The 20,840-nt window shown below is 35.8% G+C and overlaps 1 protein-coding gene across 16 annotated transcripts in view; it reads right to left on the reverse strand.

Annotated features, from left to right (window-relative positions):
• Positions 1-20,840, reverse strand: part of TAFA5 (TAFA chemokine like family member 5) — a 504,297-nt gene that overhangs the window by 270,038 nt on the left and 213,419 nt on the right. For all 16 annotated transcript variants that reach the window (XR_010430895.1, XR_010430894.1, XR_010430896.1 and 13 more), the window contains one exon: positions 4,106-4,255. Coding sequence is in view for 9 of the 16 variants with exons in the window: in XM_064656236.1 (XP_064512306.1) it covers positions 4,106-4,255 (150 nt within the window). In the remaining 7 variants the exon portion in view is untranslated. The remainder of the gene's footprint in view (positions 1-4,105; positions 4,256-20,840) is intronic.

The following is a 20,840-nucleotide window of genomic DNA, read 5'->3' on the forward strand; positions in this document are numbered from 1 at the left end:
AAATGTTCATTCCATACTTCTCAGGATGCTCTACTTGTACTTTATGAAACACTTTGGCATAACAAATCTTACTTTCAGATATACACAATTTTTGTGAAAGAACACAAATCATGGGTGCATCTGTACGCAAACTGTTATCAAAGCCTTTTTTTACTTGCTTTAAAACAAGTTTAAATTAGTAAAAGTACTGTACAAAAATAGAGAATAATTGCTATCTTCCAATCTCTTACAGGCTCCAGCTTAAAAACTGATAAAGCTTGACCAACACACAGGGAAATTACTCTGGTGATAAACCAGATGTTACACTGAAACAAAATATCTTAGTAATGCAACTGAGGTAATTTCTATGGAATTTGATCTCAAAAAAGGGACTAGGGAACATTAGTAATAAATAATAATAATAATATAATGAAAAGTGCAGGCAAACTACTGTCATAATACCACAGAACCAACATTCATGAATAAAAATTACATCACAACCAAACATACCAAATATACATTATGACTCTGTGGGTGTAGAAATGAAGCAATCAACACTAAATCAAGCTTTAAATCAGGGTGAATATTGATGCCAGTTTTTCAGAATACATTAGCAATCTGCCATACTTAAAGACTGCTAGAAAAAAACCAAAACAAAGTAATTTAATCCTCTCCATCACAGGGAAACATTTCAAGAAAAATCTCTGTTCTTTATGCTCTGCTCAGACCAAGTCCTAAACACTGCATTTTCATTTCTATGAATTCCAGTTTTATCTAGGTGACATTCACAGTCTTTCCTTTCTTAGGAAAAGACCTTAGGTGATGCAGCACTGGAAAGCAGAGTGGACTTGGGTAATCAACTCAGGACTTACTCTAAGAGCTATGTTGACAAGTGCAATCTCAGACAATGTTTGTGAGGCTTAAGAGCCCTTAAATTACTTACTCCTTTTGCTGCAAGAATTGACACTTGCATTTCACACCTCCAGGAAATATACTGCATAACTGAATATATTCTAAGGTACTTCTCTCCATTGAACAATGAACAAATGGTAGCCAGGTACAACATGATGTGTTTTAAGGTTGTAAAAAGTACCAGCTTGGTACTGAATTTTCAAACCACTCTCCTGCTAGAAGCTGTAACACAATTGTCAGCTAACATTTTCTTGTTAGTAGGTTAGGAGGTCATACTTACTATGCCTGCTTCCTCCACAAATGATTTTGCATTAATTATTAAAAGTCTAAGGTCTAATTCTTCTGCCTTTACTTTAAAAATAACGTCATTAAAATCAAGGCTATATAAAGAATAAAATGAAAAGAACCGAGTTTTTGAGTTTTTTTTCTTTTAGATAGCAGAAATGGAATCTCAAATAGCAGTTATATTCTTAACATGAAGTATAATATAAATAAAGGAAAATTTGCAAAATTACATTCCACATCCTATTTAAGAAAGTTCAGAAGATTTTTTTTTATTTTTTTTTTTTGGGAAAATGAGATTCTTTATTGTAAAAAAACCCAACAAACAAACAAACCAGCAATTATGTTAGTTGTTACATTCCTAAAACAGCTGTATTTGTCTTAATATCAGAGATAAAACTAGCTTTTCTTAGACATAATTTTATGTTGCTTTCATGTTATGTTCAGAATAAAGCATTAAGTAGTTGTGTCTGAAACATTTCATTCTAGAAATGAAAAGTCACTATATATTCTATACTTTTTTAACTTCATTCATGACAAAAACCTATAGATCACAGACTTGACTTTTCCCTTCATTTTAATCTGGGAGTTTGATACAGTTCTAGGTATCATCAACCTTTCTGAGCTCTGATTACAAAGCATCCCTAACAGTGTCCAGGAAAGCAAAGTAGCATGTCATACAGATCTTGAAGTAATCATTCCTAGCAAAGGGCTCAACATCTTAACTATAAACATTTCCCAAAATAATGAAGAATCATGTTATTAGAACTATGTTATAGAGTCATAGAATATCAGGTTGGAAGGGGACCTCAAGGATCATCTGGTCCAACTTTTCTAAGCAAAATTACAGTCTAGACAAAATGGCCCAGCACCCTGTCCAACTGAATCTTATGTGTCCAACACTAGGAAATCCACAACTTCCCTGGGGAGAATATTTCCATGGCTGATTGTTCTCATTTTTAAAAATTATCATTTTGTGTCTAATTCTAATGTCGTCAGGAGTAACTTATACCCATTACCCCTCAACTTTTTCATATGATTCTTTGTCAGCTTAAAAAATAATTAATTACAGTATTTAGATACAAACATTAAGGGGAAGCTCTGTTTTTCAACTGATGAACTTCCCACTTATTTTTCAAATGTTGAGTACCACATAAAGAACCTTCCCTGATTACACCACCTCTAACTACAGATCCTGTCATTCAGTTCTGTTTTTAAAAAATTATGATCAAGTGGATTGACAGTAAAAGCAGAATTTGAAAGAGACTTATTCTTAATGAGTTCTCAAAAAAAAAAAATAAAAAAAAGGAAAAAATATTTTTAAATATCAGATTATCTCAAACCTTAAATTCTCGGAAAATAAGCTAATATAGTAATTGGAGGATGAGGTGCAGTCATGTCTTCTTACTGGCATGTACATTCCAGCTATCTATGATTCATCTTAAGACACTCACAGGTCTATTAAGCCATGACAGAGAAACAGTGAGTACCAGAGAGTTCCGATTTATCTGATTTATCTTAGGCACTTAGGGTGAGATAAATTACTCTGAGAAGGTGCTTTTTGTTTTCCACTGGGTATAAAGGTAAACTGGAGTTACTAACAACTAACTTTGGATACCCAAGTTACAGCAAATCAATCTCACCATAGGCCAAAACTGGCTGAGGAAAATTATGTTTCGTTCCCATCAGCTGGTGCAAAACTCTTTTTATCTCCTTGTTGTGTTAAAATGAGAAATGTAAGTTGAATTTTTTTATTACTAGTAAGTATTTTTCCTAAAGTTACAACTATAAGTGACACAGTAAAAGCATTCCTTTCTTAACCAATTAAATCTTATGATCTTACAATAAAACAGGAAAGAAGAATTACTGGATACAGTATTATATTACGAAAGAGACAGCTAAGAAACTGTCTTACAGAGTACTAAAAACAGAAAAAGGAAAATGCAAAAATAGAATGTGCATGATGTTCTATATTTAGCTTTGTGGGTAGGCTCTGAAATCTCCTTTGAGCTGTCTTTGATAATCACTGGTACAATCAAATTCTGAGGCAACAGTAGGGTGTTCTCAGCAACGTTTTTATCTGTGGACTCAAACCAGCCAGTATTCAAAGGCAATCCATGAATTTCTTATAGTTCTATACATAAGCATCTTTTTTATTTTTTTCACTTTTGTCAACTGAGCCTAGATCAAAACATACAATTTTGCATCACTGTTTTCAATATGTCTCCAATTTCATTTTAAATATGAATGCTTGCTAAAAGCCTTGCAAGGCAGACCTATCTTGAAGATTGTCCCACTATTAACACAGCTGTAACAGAGAATTTCATTTGTCTCAAAAAATGATTTCAAAGTGAAACATTTTCATATCTCTCTGTATGTGAGCAGTTTTCCAGCTGCATGCTATCAGTGCATCTGCAGTGAATCTTACAGAATATCATTTAAAAGACAGAAGGAATGCTGGACATGTGAGGCATATTCAGATACTATATTCCAACTACAGCATCAGTGTTTTCTTCAACAGCATTAAATATCACACATTAGCCTGCCAGTGGCATAAGACCCTTGAGGCTCTTTTGCAGCATTTCTTTTAATGTTATAAGGAATAAAAAGTAAAGAGAAAACGGATGCCATTTCACTGCTAATCCTATCACCAGATGCAAAATATAACAGCACCATGCCCTTAATATTCAACTGCATACCAAGCTAAAACAAAAGTAAAATTTCCAATTAAAAAAACGTAATTGAAATCTCTATACTACTAGTAAGTAATCCTCTTTGGGTCAATTTCAATGGTATTGCCATTGCTAGTTGGGGCACATGAAAATTTCTTCCGTATTTTTTTGTTTGGTTGAGGTTTTTTTATATGAGACAGTACCAGTTTACACCATTCTTGTATTGGCAGAAACTGATTGAATAGATTTTTGCTTCTTACCATCAACACATGCTGGCCTTGCTCTTGTTGTACCGGCAATCTGTCCTTTTTTACATGCACAGCGAGCTGTTTGTCGGGCTATAGTCCTTCGGGGCTGACTGCTATCTCTGTCCAAAGTAACAATCTCACATGTACCTGCAGCCAGTTGACCTGGAAAACAAACCAGCAACAGGTACCAGAGTCACTGAATGCACTACAGGCAATCTATTACAGCCGATTAGAGTCACGGCCCTAAGTCACAGCAGACACTCCACAACAAATGGGCAGCCAGCTGATGGATATAATAAAACTGAGATGACATACAATTTTTCTTTGTGGTGGACATATGAAACCCCCGCAAACTGGTTCTGTCAGAAAATGATTATTGTTCCATAAAAGCCACAGAGCTGAGGTTACACAGGTTACTTTTACTTACGTCGGCTAAGTAAAGGAACAATCATTTACAGCAATGAAATTTAAATGGTGTGCTCTTTACATACTTTCAGAAAAGAAATTATAATGTATATGGAAAATAAAAACTTCCCCATATGTCCATGAATACAGTGAGGTCTTAACTGCTTTGTGTGTTGGTTTTGAAGGAAAAAGTCTTTCAAAGCGTGTCCATGCTTGCCAAACTGTCAGTCCTTTGGCTCTTGCTTCATCTAAACTGAATTCTCTACCTGACTCATATTTGATGTAGCTGTTAGTTTCTTTTTCTTTTAGTTTCTTTTTTTTCTTTTACCAAATTTACTATTTAACTATTCTCCAAATGACTTAAATGATACTGCACCCTTAGCTCTGTAACTGTTTACTTTTTATTGACTTCTCCAATATATGTATCTTTTCCTGAATACTAAGGAAATACAAACCACCTAATTCTGAATTTCAACCATGCTATGAGAGGCAAAACAAAAAGAACAAAAAATTCTTGTGTGAAGAATATTAGCCTGAAGTAAATGCTATACATTTAAAGTTATGCACTTCCTCTGATAAAACCATAAACCAAAAGACTACCTTTTACATGCAAGAAAGACACATTATTGAATTACAGTGTGCAGAAGGACTGAAAAAGCCTCCCAGCTATCACTTAGTATTACATGTAATTTCTGGGGGTTATGGTGCAGCAATAAACATGTGCAACAGTACATCTGCAAATCACAAGCTTGCTATGTTTTGTTTTTACAAAAAAAAAAAGTGAACAAATGCAATATTCTTTTTAGAAAAAAATTATGCCGTTTAAAATATTAGTCACATATATGAAATACTGAAAAAAACCCTATGAGACAAAAAGAAGAAATTCTAAATCTATATAGACATCAAAAACAAAAACGAACTAACAAAAAACCAAAAACAAACAAACAAAAAACCCCTGAAACATATATGAATGGTCTGTAAGTCTAACAGTACAATGCTATTTCTCTAGGCTGCATTTTTTTTCATTCAGAATACAAGTTTACCCAGTCTATTCTTCTCAGAAGCAGCTTACGATGCTTATTGTGCAGAACAGAAAAACATTGTAGCTCATCCCACATATATGACATAAATATTTTCTGGCGATTGTGTCGCAGGGTGCAAAGATTTCAAGTATACTGAGCACTGCAGCACAGTGTACATCCAGTGTTACTTGGCTTTAGATGGCTGTAAAGCATGAGAAGTAGTATTTAAGGTTCTGGAAGACCAGCTCCAGGGATGGAGTCATCTTGGTGTAAAGCATGTCTTCTCTGCCTTTCAGTAGGTAGAGGGTAAGTCTACAGGAGTACCCTACTTAGATAACATGAATGCTACTTTGGCTTTTTAACAGTTTAATCTGGAAACATAAGGTCCAAAATAATGGAACAAAATGAATATGCTTCTTGTAAGTACTGAGTTACAAAAACTAGGATAGCTTTCCTTTTCAGGGAAGTTAACATAGTGACCTCTTTCAAAGATAGTAATGAAAAAAGGCTGTTCAAGTGAGAGCCTTGGAACACGCTCCACTTCATTCCTGAGATCAGAGAAGAAATTTCAAGGCAGCAGTGAGTGGAGTTTCACTGGAGCTTTTCCAATTGAGAGATTAAGAGCCACAGTCTACAAACAGTCATAAAGACTCCATGTTTTCATTATATTTTCTTTGTGTACTTGCAGTAAACAAAGCAATTCACCACCTTCCAACCTGAACAAAATAATCTTGACAGAAGAAAAGACAAGCATCATCAGAGAACTCGGAGCCTTGCCTAAAATTTTTTTCCCAAGAAAAAAAATGTCATTTTTTACTAGTATGAAGGTTGCTACAGAATTACCATAATCCAGTTTTCCAAGCAAATGAGTAGGTATTTCTTTATTCTTGCTATTTTTATGATATATATAAAAATATTTTATACTTGATAAATATCTATTTTATAATTTTAATCCAGTAATTAAGACCTCCTTGGCAATTTATTTGATTTTGTGTTGTCACCATCTGATTACTAAACAGAGAAAAGTTTCAGATTCTTTAATGCTCTTCTCTAGTGTTATACTGCCTTCCTAAAATGCCAGCTGATCTCTCCCCTCCCTCTACCACCACAATAACAAATGCTTCTATATGGAATTATTTCAGGAAAAAGGAAAGCCACGGGATTCTGAATTAAAAATGCAAGTTGAAGTAAACCAAAATAAAAACAATGCTCAAATGCTAACATTTTAAATACAACAGGTTTGGGTTTTTGGCTTTTAGCATGAAATTGTTTACAGTAATTGCTGTATACAGAACCTCTTTTGTTTTTTTCTAAATGAAATCCAACTGCGATCAGTCCTGAAACTGCTCTTTGTGAGACTTCCATGAAGTATGTAGAAATCAGTGAGTATAGGTACACATATTTAGCAAATGTTCAGGATGTCTCAAGGTAAAATAAACATATTGTTAAAAGATCTTTAGTACTTACATTCTTGAAATAAAAGAGTTTGATATTGAAAAGTTTAAAAGTAAATGGCATTTTTCATGTTGATTACTAAGACCTCTCTGTCAACCATATGCCATTGCTGAAAGAGCAATGATATTGAACGACTTTGATATTGTTTGTCATCGGTAAAACCCTTAAATAGTAAATACATTTGTACTTCAGTACTTGGGATAACATTTTAATTTTCTGTGAATAAAAATATTTCTGTTCTCTAATAGAATACAAAAATCTACATATTCCACATTGACTACAGCAAGCAAGTTACAGATTTTTTTTTAATTTATGATTACTGAAAAACTTTACCAAAAATTCAATTAAAGAAATAAAATCAAATGATGAACTAATGGTATCTGTGGGTACAATGAAAGTAAGGCTTGATCTAAATATATAGGTTTTTCCAGGGGGTTAGATTTCATGCTCATCCATAAAATCTACTTTTGATTCGTACATGCAGGCTTACATTATAGTTTCAGTGAACAATTTTTCCATGCATCACCAATTTGATGCCTAGCAACACAAGCTCTTTTAGTTCAAAATGCATTAAGTTAGATGGTATTAAAATTCTTGGCTAGATTCAGATACTCTTTTGTCAGTGAACACAATGCAGGAGTTGTTTCAAAATCAGATCATAGGAATACATTCAGTAGTTTTCTATTACAATACTGAAGTCTTTGTGACAACAGAGCCATGCCAACTCCTGAGCAGAGCTTAGGACCAACAAATGCTACTGAAATAAGGGGAAACTTAAATACTTAGTGTCACTCATTATTTGCAGTTTGACATTAACCTGAGTAACAAATATTTAAACATAATGCAATTTAAAATATAAAAAGAGTATGTTTAAGTCGAATTTGAAATTTTTTGTTATATATCCTTCCTCAAGGAGAATGTCCTGCAATAAGATCTCTTACACTGAACATGATCCAATTTCAGACAGTCAGATTACCTTTTGTTTTCCAATTTTAGTTCAGAATGAGAGAGATTAATGACAAGGAATTGTTTTGCCTCAAAGAACCACACTCACTTTTAAGCTACAATAGCAAAATTTCTGGAAATCCAACTAGCGTAAAATAAGAAAGAACAACTCCAACAACCCTCCCGAAAAAACTTATTTTATCTAAAGTAACAGAGTAGAATTGGCTCAGTCAGTATGGGGAAAAGCTGTTCAAATGAATCAGCACAATTTGAGAATAACTATCAAATAAGAACATTGTTTCAATTCTTACCTTATGTGATACAAGGGCATTTCAGATTTTTAATAGAATAAAGTAATGGAAATACACTATTTCCCTTTCCTGTTATTAAAGTCAAGGACATTGAAAGTATTTGTTTCCAAAATCTTTCATATATCATTTAGGACCTTGTATCTTTTTATTGAAATAAATATTGTGGCTGTTTAAGTAGCAAGACTGCACAAAGCAATTTTTCATGCTAGTTGAGTTAGACAACCTGTTTAAAATATTCTTTATCATTTTTTCTTGAGGGTATGATTATGTTGTCAGTAGAAGAAGACAGAACCAATGTCACTGAAACAAAAAGTAACTAATTTGGAAAATCCTAATCTATTGGTGCAACCCACAGATGCCCAGTAAAGTAAAAAGTAGTATAATTTTTCCAGAACTTTCCATACATTTACTTCATTACAGCTTCAGAGCTATATTTGATGAAAATTGACCTTAACATATGACCTCTGTAGCTTCTCTGTCTTAAAGGGAGTGATTTTGGATTTTAGTGGTATAAAAGAATGGAATTTGTCTCAAAAGGTGTGGCTTTAGTGCTCATTTTATGAAGGAAAACTCACTGTAGAATCCAGCTAAGTAAAATTTATGAATAACAAGGGAAAAGTATGATGAATTACTTCTCCTTTAAAGAGTTAGTTTAAATATTTTTTCAGAGTTCCACTGCAATGAAACAGTACATTATGTCCCCCTAGTAATTACTAATCTTATTGCAATTTTCAGACTACCACTTAGCCATCTCAAGCACATAAACAGCACAGACATTAGGAGAATAGGAAAATAGTTTTCAGCTCTTCCATTCTGATATAAGCAGTAAATTTTAATTAAGATAGATCCTAATCTAAATAGTTGCACAGGAAAGAAAATCAAGTCTGTGGAGATTCAAAATACATTCAGGGCCCATTGTGAGATTTCTTTTTTCCCAGATAAGACTAACGCCCTAATTTATTGCACCTGATACTGCTATTGCATGTAATTGCTTAATATTTGGTTGTATAATTAAGAATAATTTCCCTTATATCTGACTATTAAAAACCTAACAGAAAGAAAAATAAATGTAAAATCAAATTTCAGTAAAAACAAACTTCGAGATTTCAGTATCCAAATGCAATTCTCAAACAGATTGGTACAAATGGGGATTGTAGACCAGAAAAAGCTCAAAAATGCAAGGATGTATGAATAAATATGGAAGCAAGACATCTCCAGCACCCAGGGCCATCAAACCCCATCCCAGTGATGCCACAGCAGGGCCGATCTCCAGCCCCCCCCAGCCCTGCCCTGCCCAGCCACGAGCCCTGCCTGGCCTGTCCCTGTCACCAGGGAGGTGACTGGTGCCTGGGACTGGGGCTGCCCTGGCTGCCAGACCCTGACAGGTCTCCTGGAGAGGATCTTGCTTATTCCAGCATGGAGACTGCTGGTTTCCAGCAGGGAAACCCACCAAGCTGCAGCACCAGAAGAGCCAGTGACCCTTGCACTCCTCATTTCAGCAACAGAATTCACAGCTTTCTTGTTTGAGAAAAGTTTGTAATGCCTATTCACACAAAAATCAACCAAATACATCCCACTAATGTTGATTTCATGAATATTATTGACATATCCCCTCCAGCCTAGTAATTTCTGCTGGTTTGCATCAAGATTCCTAAAAAGTGATCTAAAACTAGACCTTACAAAGATGCTACCAAAAATAAGTAGAAAGGACAAGGTGTTCAAGTCCTTTTTCTTTAATTAAGTTGTGCCTCTGTGTAAGTCAGTATGAACTGCAAATCTCAGCTCCACAGGGCTCCTCCAAGGACCTGCAGCTTCAAGGGCCTCCCATTCACTCCTCTTCATGCAGGGTTAGTTAACTGCTTCTGGAGGCCTTGATTGGTTACAGAAAGGAAATAACTGCAGGAATTCAGGATTGAACAAAGCTTTGCTTATTTGCATAAGTCAGGAAGTGGCTGTCACTCTATTACTTTCCTAAAAATATTTAAAGCTGTTAAAAAAAAAAAAAAAAAAAAAAAGAAAGAAAGAAAGAAAAGGAAAGAAGAAAAATGCCAAAATGCCTTTCCATGTCTTTACCAGCCTTTACATGTAAAATAAACCTAGTCTGTTTATAAAACAAACAGAATAGCCATAGGGGAAAAAATGTTGTTGAAGGGATGCTGATATTCCTCTTGAAAAAGACAGGAATAAAAAGCACAGGTTTGTCTAAAAAGCTACTGACATTTGTTAGAGCCAGAAGCTGTATGTCAGGAAGGAACAAGTCTGTTGTGTTAGCAAAATATGTCACTGCAGGGAGCATGAAATCAGTTTGAAAGAACATGCAGATAAAGTCATATATCAGAAGTAGATATAATGTAGCAACTCAAGTAAACAGTGTTTTTAACTTCTCAGGTTTTTCTTTATACAACCAAACTGTTATCCTAGAATTACCTAATTGTTATTCTAGAAGGACTTACATGTGAAATACAGCCTTTAAAAAGTCATCATACAAATGCCCTTATTACTAGTATCAAGGTCTGCACTGCAAGATTCTGGGTTCAACAGCAGACTTGGGGTAAAATTTGGTCCAGTAAGGGTCATGCAAGAAAGGAGAAACAATATACTGAAATCTTATTTTGTTAAATCCTATTGACAGTCCTTAAGCTACAGAACTAACCCCAAAGTCTAATTATCATCCACTAGGAACTAAGTTATATCCTATGCAACATTACTATCCATTACTCCATGCCTGTGGATGGTTCGAAAACCTGGAGGCCAAAGTGGGCAGCTGAAAACAACAGCTACCTAACACTATCCAGCCTTGTTAATATGCTGTATGCTAACTCATACCTATGAATGAATAAAAAAATACAAACTATGAAAATTTTCTGACTTTTTCGTAGGAAAAATGCGATCAAACTAAGTAACTCATTGTCCTCTTAGCACATCTAAGTAATTTCTTTAAAATACGGCTGTTTATTTTCACTACTGCCTGTAACACTACTCTTTCCCTTTTGCAAAAGACTATGGCAAAAGAAAAACCCATTTTCATTCTAGTAATGACACTGTGATTAGTTGTATTTTTTCTAATCCAGTGTAGTGGCGAGCTTACCCTGAAATCACTAGGTAACAGAGTGTTATAGTAGCTAGTGTAATTATTTTGCCATTTTTTTTTATGGAAAGTCCATAAACATTCTCCATTTAAAATATAGTCTCTTAAGATTTTGTGATGCTGCACTTGCTGAGAACATACAGGTACAACAGCTCACATAATAACCACAGAGAAATATAAACTCCAAATCAGGGTCTGATGCTGAGAACCCTCAGCAAAGGATCCTCAGGCCCAAAGATTCAACAGACAGAATTTGCATCTCTTGTAGTGTGTCTCTCTGCAGTGGCCATAAGGGAAGTTTATGATGCATAGGTTCCACTAATCTGGGTGCTCACATGAGTTCTCAAATCAAGCACATCATAATGAGCAGAACAGAATAGCATGCATCTGCTGTGTCTGCTGTTTCTTTTTGCTTTGCTCTCAGAGTTTCATCTCTGGTCACACTAGAGCAGTGTAACATTCCTCAGTGATATCTGCTTCTACATGTTTAATGCGTGGTGCAATGAAGTCCCTCGTTCAGGTGTTACGCTGAACACATGGCTAGATGTAGCACACAAACCCTGCTATTGCAGGTATATCACCAAGGTAAAAGTTAAAAAAGGCAGATACAGTATGCAAAAGAAAAATATCCTTTCTGTTAGTATAATATCAAACTTCACCACTAACCTGAAGAAGTGAACATGACAGGCTCCTTAAGTGACGGATTTGAGTGATGGCTTTCATTTTACAGGTTTGTCTGGTAACAGTGTTTTACACAAGTGTGACAGAGAAGCATGTGTATACTGGCTATTATTCTCAGATGTTCTGCAGACTTGGAGAAGTGATTTTCTATCTGGGCCAGCTTCACTGCTGCATTTTCCATTTTTATCTGTTTTGCTCAAAATGACTTATGAAACAGGTGCATGTTGAAACTAAAAGTTTTCATGGATGAAATCCATGATTTTTATATCCTTATTTCTAGTCCTCCAAGAAGATAACCATTTATGGGATAAGATTCTCTTCTGCACAACTCAGAGGAGGGTGTCAGAAAAAGAGATTTTAAGTTGCTCGTGTATCCAAGGCTACCCAAAGACAGTGCAGTGAACAAGGACTACAGTCATCCCACCCACCTTTACAAATCAGTAAAAGGCTCAAGATTAGAGACATACACAATATCTCTTCCTGTGTCCCATTTATCAGGAACAATACCTTCCATTCACACAACTAAGTGTTCAATCATTGCACACTCACAACACCCATTATTTCAACTCTATACCATATAGAGGGTAAAGAAAATACATCATGTATGTTAACACTAGATGTAGCATTAATCTCAAGTTACTGAAAACCTGAAAACATTTTAAGTGTACAAATCCATTTTCTGCTGGACTTAGCAGCTGCAAAATAAACACAATTAAAACTATTCACAGAAGAAAAATCTCAAGGTGTGTGTTAATACCATAGAAGGCAAAAGTCTTTACACTGATGACCTTTTAAAAAACTTTAAATTAACCTTTTATTATTATTATTATTCCCTCTATAACAAGGTCCATCTTTCTATGTACTGCTTATCAGTTTTACTAGCTAATAAAAAGTTTAATTACACCATCAATTTCCCAATGAATGCCTAATAAATAATACTTCCTCAGTTCAAGGTCTTTAATAAAAAGGAATGAAAATGAGGCCTGACACTGTTTTAGTCAGTATTTTCATGAACTAAGTTTACTATTACTCGTGGTCTACTACGAAGGAATGCATTTCCTGAAGCATAGAATAGATTGCAGTTAAGTTTTCTAAACACAAAAAATGTGTACTTGTAGAAACACATATGTATACAGATATTCTTCAGAGAAGGATGTGTTGAAAATTATTCAGAATGCATTGCTTTTCATACTGACCATAGAATATAAGCAATTTGCCAAGATCTTTCACACTATCATCATCATCATGGTTAGGCTTTGCGAATGAAGATTTGGGAAGGGCTCTACCCACGTTTGTTACAAGCACGCTGGTGGCTAAAAAGGCCAATACGAGATAGACAAGTTCGTCTGCAAAAGGCACAGCAGAAAGACTCCTTAGGTGGTATATTCTGCAAGGCACAATTCTTTCTGCATTGTCTTTTGTCCTTGAGAGTGATCCTGCGTGCGTTCTCAAAAGCATCAGCAGCGTTATAGATGGTGTGTCTCCAGAGCTCCCAATTGGAGGCCAGAGTAGACCAGTTATGTTGATCACTATGGCCAAGGTTGAGATGTTGTTTCAGAGAGTCCTTGTATCTCCTCTTTGGGGCTCCTCTCATGCGGCAGCTGGTGGCAAGTTCACCATAAAGCAAGATCTTAGAGAGGCAGTGGTCCTTCATCCTGGAGACGTGTCCTGCCCAGTGCAGCTGTGTTCTCAGCAGCATGGCCTTAATGCTTGTGACTGCTGCTTGCTCTAGAACAGATGTATTGGTCACATAATCTGACCAGTGGATGTTTAGGATTGTACGGAGGCAGCGTTGATGGAAGCATTCTAGGAGACGCAGGTGGTGGCGGTAGATGACCCATGATTCAGATCCATATAAGAGAGTAGACAGCACAATGGCTCTGTAAACACTGGTCATTGTACCTTTCTTCAAGTGTTTATTTCGCCAAACTCTTTTATGAGTTTCCAAAGGCACTATATGCCTTTGCTATCCTGTTGTCTATCTCTCCGTCAATCTTACCATCCGAGGAGATGAGGCTACCTAGGTAATTAAACTGCTGGACTGATCTGAGCTCTGATTGGCCAATGGTGATATGAGGATGATGGGGGACTTCCTGAGGTGCCGGTTGATAGAGAACTTCTGTCTTCTTTAAGCTGATATCCAGCCCAAAGAGCTCAGCAGTGTCCGCAAAGCAGGATGTTAAACGCTGCAGAGTTGCTTCTGTGTGGGCGACAAGGGCGGCGTCATCAGCATAAAGCAGCTCCTGGACAAGATGGTTTAAGGTCTTAGTTTGGGCCTTCAGTCGCCTTAGGTTGAAAAGGCTTCCATCAGTACGATATCGAATGTAGATACCGTCCTGATCCTCGAGGTCTGCCGTGGCCCTTTGGAGCATCCTGCTGAAAAAGACTGTGAATAGGGTTGGTGCGAGAACGCAGCCTTGTTTCACACCATTAGTTATTAGAAAGGGCTCACACTATACTATTATGCTAATAACACAGAGCGAATCATTAAGTCTGCTCTTTATGATACCATAGTCAACGGATGCAATGTCTTTACAATATATAAATTTCAGTCCAACATAAAGATTCCAAATAGAAACTACCTGTATAAGAAGAATCCCCAATGATTTTCAAGGGAATGCCATATGCAAAAAAAATTTGAAAATTCAGGTCCGAGTCTGGCATTGGCTATGCATTGCATTGTTTGTTTTCACCTATTTGCTAGAACTTCAGCACTACAATGTTGACTGTAGACAATCTTTCAATGCTCCCTCCTACTGTGTCTAGTGGATGACACTAAATTATCCTTTCAAATTTGGGATTAAGTGCATCAAAAACCATTATAAACTATATTCCATCTTTCATCAGTTAAGCCTCTAAATAAGAAAAACTAAGAAAATGTGAGATCTTGGGTCACAATGAAGTAGTACCAAAAAAAAGTTCTCTGGTGCAGAGGACAACACGAAAGATGTCCAGGTAAAGAGCACTGAGTGTAACTAAGTGCTGTCCCTCATCCAGAGGAAATGCTGAAGGAGAACTTTTAACATTAAGGAGAAGCATTAACATTTTCTGCCTTCTTTTGATGAATATATTTAAGTTGTTTAGATCAGTGATACTGATATTATGTTTCTGTGGTAATAGTATGTAAGCAGGAGAAAGTATAAAACTCACAGATAGGAGAATGATCCCACAGGGATAAGAAAGCAGCAAAGCGTGATTTATTGAATTAATGTTTGCACTCACAGATGTAATAAAACTTATATGATATCAAGCAATTAATGTACACATATGAGGTATACATAGTCATGTTGACTACTTATGGCTTGCCCTTCTTATTTTAATTTTCCTAATGGCAATATAGCACTTTCAATGAAAGCTGAGGATAAGCCGATAGGAATCAGAACAGAAAAGCTAGCAATAAAAATTTCATTAAAAAAGGGTATCTGAAAGGCCATATAACCTTTTGTCTAAATGCCTCAAACCCAAAATGTACTAGGTTCAAACAAAATAAAGTTATTTTAATTAGGTATAGATAATCTGAATTTATACAGCAACAGCTAAAGAGAAAGTGATTATGACACTAAGACAAATCCAATCATTCAGATCAAAGATTGGGTAGGGTACCTCTAGAGAAAATAGGCCAACACAAGTGTGTATTACCTAAGAAGTGACTAAGGTAGTGAAGTGAATGATTAATCACAGCTTTAACTACACACATTACATTATATGTGTATGTTGATGCATACACGTATATTTTGGTCTGATGCTGGGGAGGATAATAGCAGAGGGAGACAGTAAATTTGCAATAGAGAGAACATCACAACCTCATTGCAGGAGAAACATGAGCTTAGTTATATACAGAAAACAGTGACTGTGTTACTCTTATTGAACTGAAGGAATGTATTAAATAATGATTACATAGTCTTGCTTGAAAACAGGTATGGCAATCAAAAGACTAAAATTCAGTTTCTGATGTTGCCATATATCTTCTGTACCAGATAACCATTTTGCTCTCTTTAACAGAAAGAAACAACACTATTTTCACTGAAACTACACCACCATCAAACTCATAGTAGAAGAAGCTGAAGCCATGATGATGTAGTATTAACCAAAATTCAGTTCTAATCTGCTGAAACCTAATGAATTAGAGAACTACAGTCCTTCCCTAGTCTTAAGTGAAAACAGTTGTACATTTTCTGTACAACATGAATCTTTTCACAATGACTAATCCTGTTCCCAATAAAATCAATGGAAGCTTTACCACTAACTTTACAGACAGTAAATTCAACAGAATAATGAGAAAGTCTCCACAATCCCAGCACTAGTCTATTCGCAAATTTGTGTTGCATCTTATATAACTGTCATTCTGACCAAGGATATTTGTCAAAAAATTTCTTAGCCAACTGAAAGCTCTATTTTAAGAACCATTCACTTTGTATGACTTTGTATGTACCACAAGCCATGGCAGCAGCTCTGAATAAAGGTGTTCTGAGATCAGGAGGCAAAGATAGATGTAAAGCCAAAGGCACAATCCTTCAGCGTTGCACTTGGCTATGCACTGTATGACAACTCTATGGCCTCTTTATCTTTTTTGGATGAGATAACCTCCAGGGTACCCATTTTAACTTAAATCATTCCATGATAAATGATTCAAATAATGTTCCACTCTACACTAGTTGTCTGTAGAAACAAGTTTGTATGTATAGCTGTTTGCTTACGGCTGTTGACATTTTAGTCTTTAAAACATGTTAGACTCACCATGCCTATTATAGCAATTTCAAGAAGACAGTTTCTCTTTTCTATTGCTTCTCTATTTCAGATATTAATATCAATTTGCTGTAACAGAAGTTCTCTGTTGATATGAGATAAGCTTCTTCTGATGTCATTCCATTTAATACCTGAATATTAGTATCTTCAATCAAATAAGGCTGGACACTATTCAAAAAGTAAACCCAGTAAAAGATCCAAAGACCTTAATAAGAGTAAGGTGTACATATAAACTAACTATGTAAAACTCTTTAAGAGAATATAGAACAGCATGTATTATATACATAAATATGGTATATATGTAGCATCGGTATGTATAATGCATAATACCAATTGTGTATACTTAGAAATTGTTAGGGTATATTTCATACTAAAAAAATTTAGAGATATCCAGATTCAGATTTACCTTGTCCAGATCTCTGTGCAGAATCCTCCTACCCTCCAGCAGATCAACACTCCCACCCAACTTGGTTTTGTCTGCAAATTTATTGAGGGTACACTCAATCCCCTCATCCAGATAACCACTACAAATATTGAACGGGACTGGGCCCAATACTGAGCCATGGGAGACACTTCTAGTGACTGGACACAACTGGATGGAATACCATTCACCACCACTCTCTGGGCCCAGCCATCCAGCCAGTTCTTCACCCAGCAAAGTGTGCACCATCCAAGCTGCAGGCTGCCAGCTTTTCCAGGAGAATGTTGTGGCATTTAATGGTTCCCTGTTCCACCTTCATCTGACAATCCCTCCTACCAACTACCTTTCTCACTAAGCCTAGCAGTAAAGGCAAGAATAAAAGTCAAAACTGGACTGGTTGCTTAAACTGTCACATAAACAAATGCTATAAAGCCTGAACACTTTTTCTCCTCCCTTTTAACAAGATTACATAATTGATATGTTGCATCCTCTCCTACACAGTGAGAGTTTCATAGTGGTTACTGAGATTGTATATACACTCTTACACATGTGAATGCATGGCCATACACACAAACACAGATGCATATCACACAGTGCATATCCTATCCTGGGATAAGCAATGTGTCCAGTTGTCTTCCCCTTATAAGAAAAATCCACTGATAGTAGTTACTGCATGATCAGTATGCAACTGGGGGGAAGGGGGGAAAGAAACACCAAAAAAACACTAAAAAAGAGAAAACCCTCAAGCTGTCTAGGCAACCAATCCTTTCCACATAACAGTTCTCGAGTAAAGAGACATTCTTGGAGTTGGTGAAAAATTAGCATCTTTGCCAAAGTCCCTTGGTGACAAAGGACATGGATTTTGATATTTGAGCCCTAAACACAAAGTGGAACCAGCAAAACATAAAAGAAAACAAATCTATTTAATAATCTGATTAGGTTTTACCTTCCATTTTTCCAGTGATGGGGCTGTATCTAGTGACAGTGTAAACATTTTACTTTGCACAATATAAGAACCACAAAAGAAGAGTATAATTAGCACTGGAGAGACAGTCTCAAGGAAGTACTTTGATTTCAAAAGACTGTTGGAGTGATTGTCACCCCTGCTGTGCTTGGATTCTCTCTTGATGTGCATAAACTGTGAATGCAGAACGCATTATTATGAAACTCACTCGTCCTTGCATTTGTGTGCTCATTGCTTTGCCATCTTGTGGTAACCAAAAATAGAAACCTACAGAGCAGCATATAATTCACACTAGAATAATGCTGCTGCATTTTTTAATGAATTCTTCAGTGTACTTGCTGCAGATCTACAACTCAAACCATGCTCTGCATTTTGTCATTTATTTAACAAATGTGCATTCATTTTCCTTTTAAGATTGAGATCACTGAAAAATACAAACTGTAGCCTAAACACTAAAAATAAGCACAAACATTAAATGGTTTAATGCTACATGAATGACTTTGAATTTTATCAAAATACCCTATGAGATCTTTTGTTTAAAGGAAGTAAAGTGATCCTCTTCTCTCAGCACATATAAAAGCAATACCTGTATAAAAATTGCCTAACTACAGAACAGTTTATTGTGTTACGAAAGAAATTGGGTTTGGATTTCATAAAGTAGTCAATAATTATTTATAGAACAAAGTGATTTGTGGGCTTTAGTTTGTGGTTTCTTCTTTAAATTATCATGGAAAGCAATGAATATAAAGTATCTACCGTTCCTAACTTCAACTTTTAAAAGAAATAGCACGTTTTTGAGTTAGTGGTCCCAAGAGAGAGAAGATGAGGCCTTCTGTTGCTAAGCGAGAGTTTGCCAGTTATTTCAAGCTTTAGCTGAGTACAAGCAATAATCACTACCGCCTGAAATATATTGGAATGAAAGTACATGGGACCATTCATGACACTTCATCAGCATTCAGGAGGCAAACAGAGTGACTGCAGTGATTGAATACAGGCTCAGAACTACTGGCTTTAATCTCCATCTCATTCATTCAGCCTTTACTTTTGGCACAGCTGTATGATAAACACTCTGACATTCTTCCTTGCCCACCTTCCTTTGGAATCCCATGACTGCTGTGTGTATGTTTGTTATGTATTTAAGATAGTCAGGTTTGGTTTTTTTGTTTCATTTTGTTTTCTCCCCTTCCCCCCCACCCCCAAAAAAAAAAGGAATCGATGTTTGGATATGGGTAATCTAGAGGCTTACTACTGTTACTACCAAAACACCATTATTTTATTGAAGGGAAACTAAGTTACATGCACTTTGCCTCTGCAGACATCTTAAACTAAAAAAAAAAGGTGAATTCATAATTAACACTAATTCTTTCTACTACCTTCTGTGTAAAATCTCATCCATACAGTGAATGTATATTTTCATAATAAATAAAGTATAACTGGCTTAAAATGAATATCCCATAGTAAAGTTAATGGGAGTTATATGTAAAGCCAGTAAGCACTAGCAACTTCTGCAAGTCTGCAACTGTTACACCGATGTGACACTTGTGTCAAAAAAAATAACTTCTACTTTATATTACTCCTTTCTCACATTAAAATACCTAAGAGTTTTGGGAAAAACTGCCTAGTCTACTTCAAGAAGTTAGGCTGAATTTTCCTGCTCAGTATGCCAGACTCCTTGAATTCACAAACCTGCTACACAAAACTATCACAGCTTTTCACTCAATTTGTATTGAAGTTGATACTGTGTGATCACTTCAACGGTTGTAATTTAATCAAAAAGATACTCTTATGCCCAACAAGATACCATAAAGAAGCTATTTAATATTCTCCACTACAAGATGGGAAAGTTTCACTGACTGAAGGCATGTGGCCATTTCTTAATGTTCAGAGGTAAGTAGGAGAGAGGGATAGAGCTCTGCAGAGGGCTGGTTCTAGAGTGCCTGCTACCGATATGAAGATGCCATTTCTCTTACACGAAGTTTTTCTACTGCTAAAGAGTTACTGAGCTAACAACAACATAAAGAAATTAAAGAAAGAGGGAAAAAAAAACATTTACACCCTATTTGTGCAACATTCAACACCATCTCTTTCAACCAAGCAAAGAACAAATGATAGGCTGCATTGAAATTTGGAGACAGCAAACAGATCTCCAAGTGAAGGAGACAGAAAAGATGAACTTTGCACATTCCCAGGGAAGTGCAGAAATATCCTTGGGATAGCTAAAATAAATCTTTTCAAGAAAAAAATATTCTGTTAACCACAATGCTACTTAAAGAAAAGGATTTAAAATCTATCTCCAAAAAACAAAGCAAATTCTGTACTTAAGTAGCAGCAAATATTCCAGCACCTTCAACTTACCAGATTAGGCACTCTTAAGGATCTAGTTTCATTGCTTATTTACTTCAATTAGAAAAAAACCCAAACACTTGAATATGAAAAAAAATTGGCCCATTGTTTGTGAGAGCTGAAAATCTTCTAAGCATCAACAACAAAGGAAAACAACACATACAGTGAGACAGACTAATCTCATGACTTATCATTATGGAAAAGGGAGCTAGGATGACTACATCTACACTGTAGTGTAAATACACTAAATTGTCAGCCAAAGACTGATACCAATATATTTATTCAACACTTTCCTGCTATGACTGTTCCATCTTTCCTTAAAACAATCATTCACTAGCAGTAATTGATCAGCAATACTAAATGATG

This window comes from Pseudopipra pipra, chromosome 5, assembly GCF_036250125.1.
Source record: "Pseudopipra pipra isolate bDixPip1 chromosome 5, bDixPip1.hap1, whole genome shotgun sequence".
NCBI lineage: Eukaryota > Metazoa > Chordata > Aves > Passeriformes > Pipridae > Pseudopipra > Pseudopipra pipra.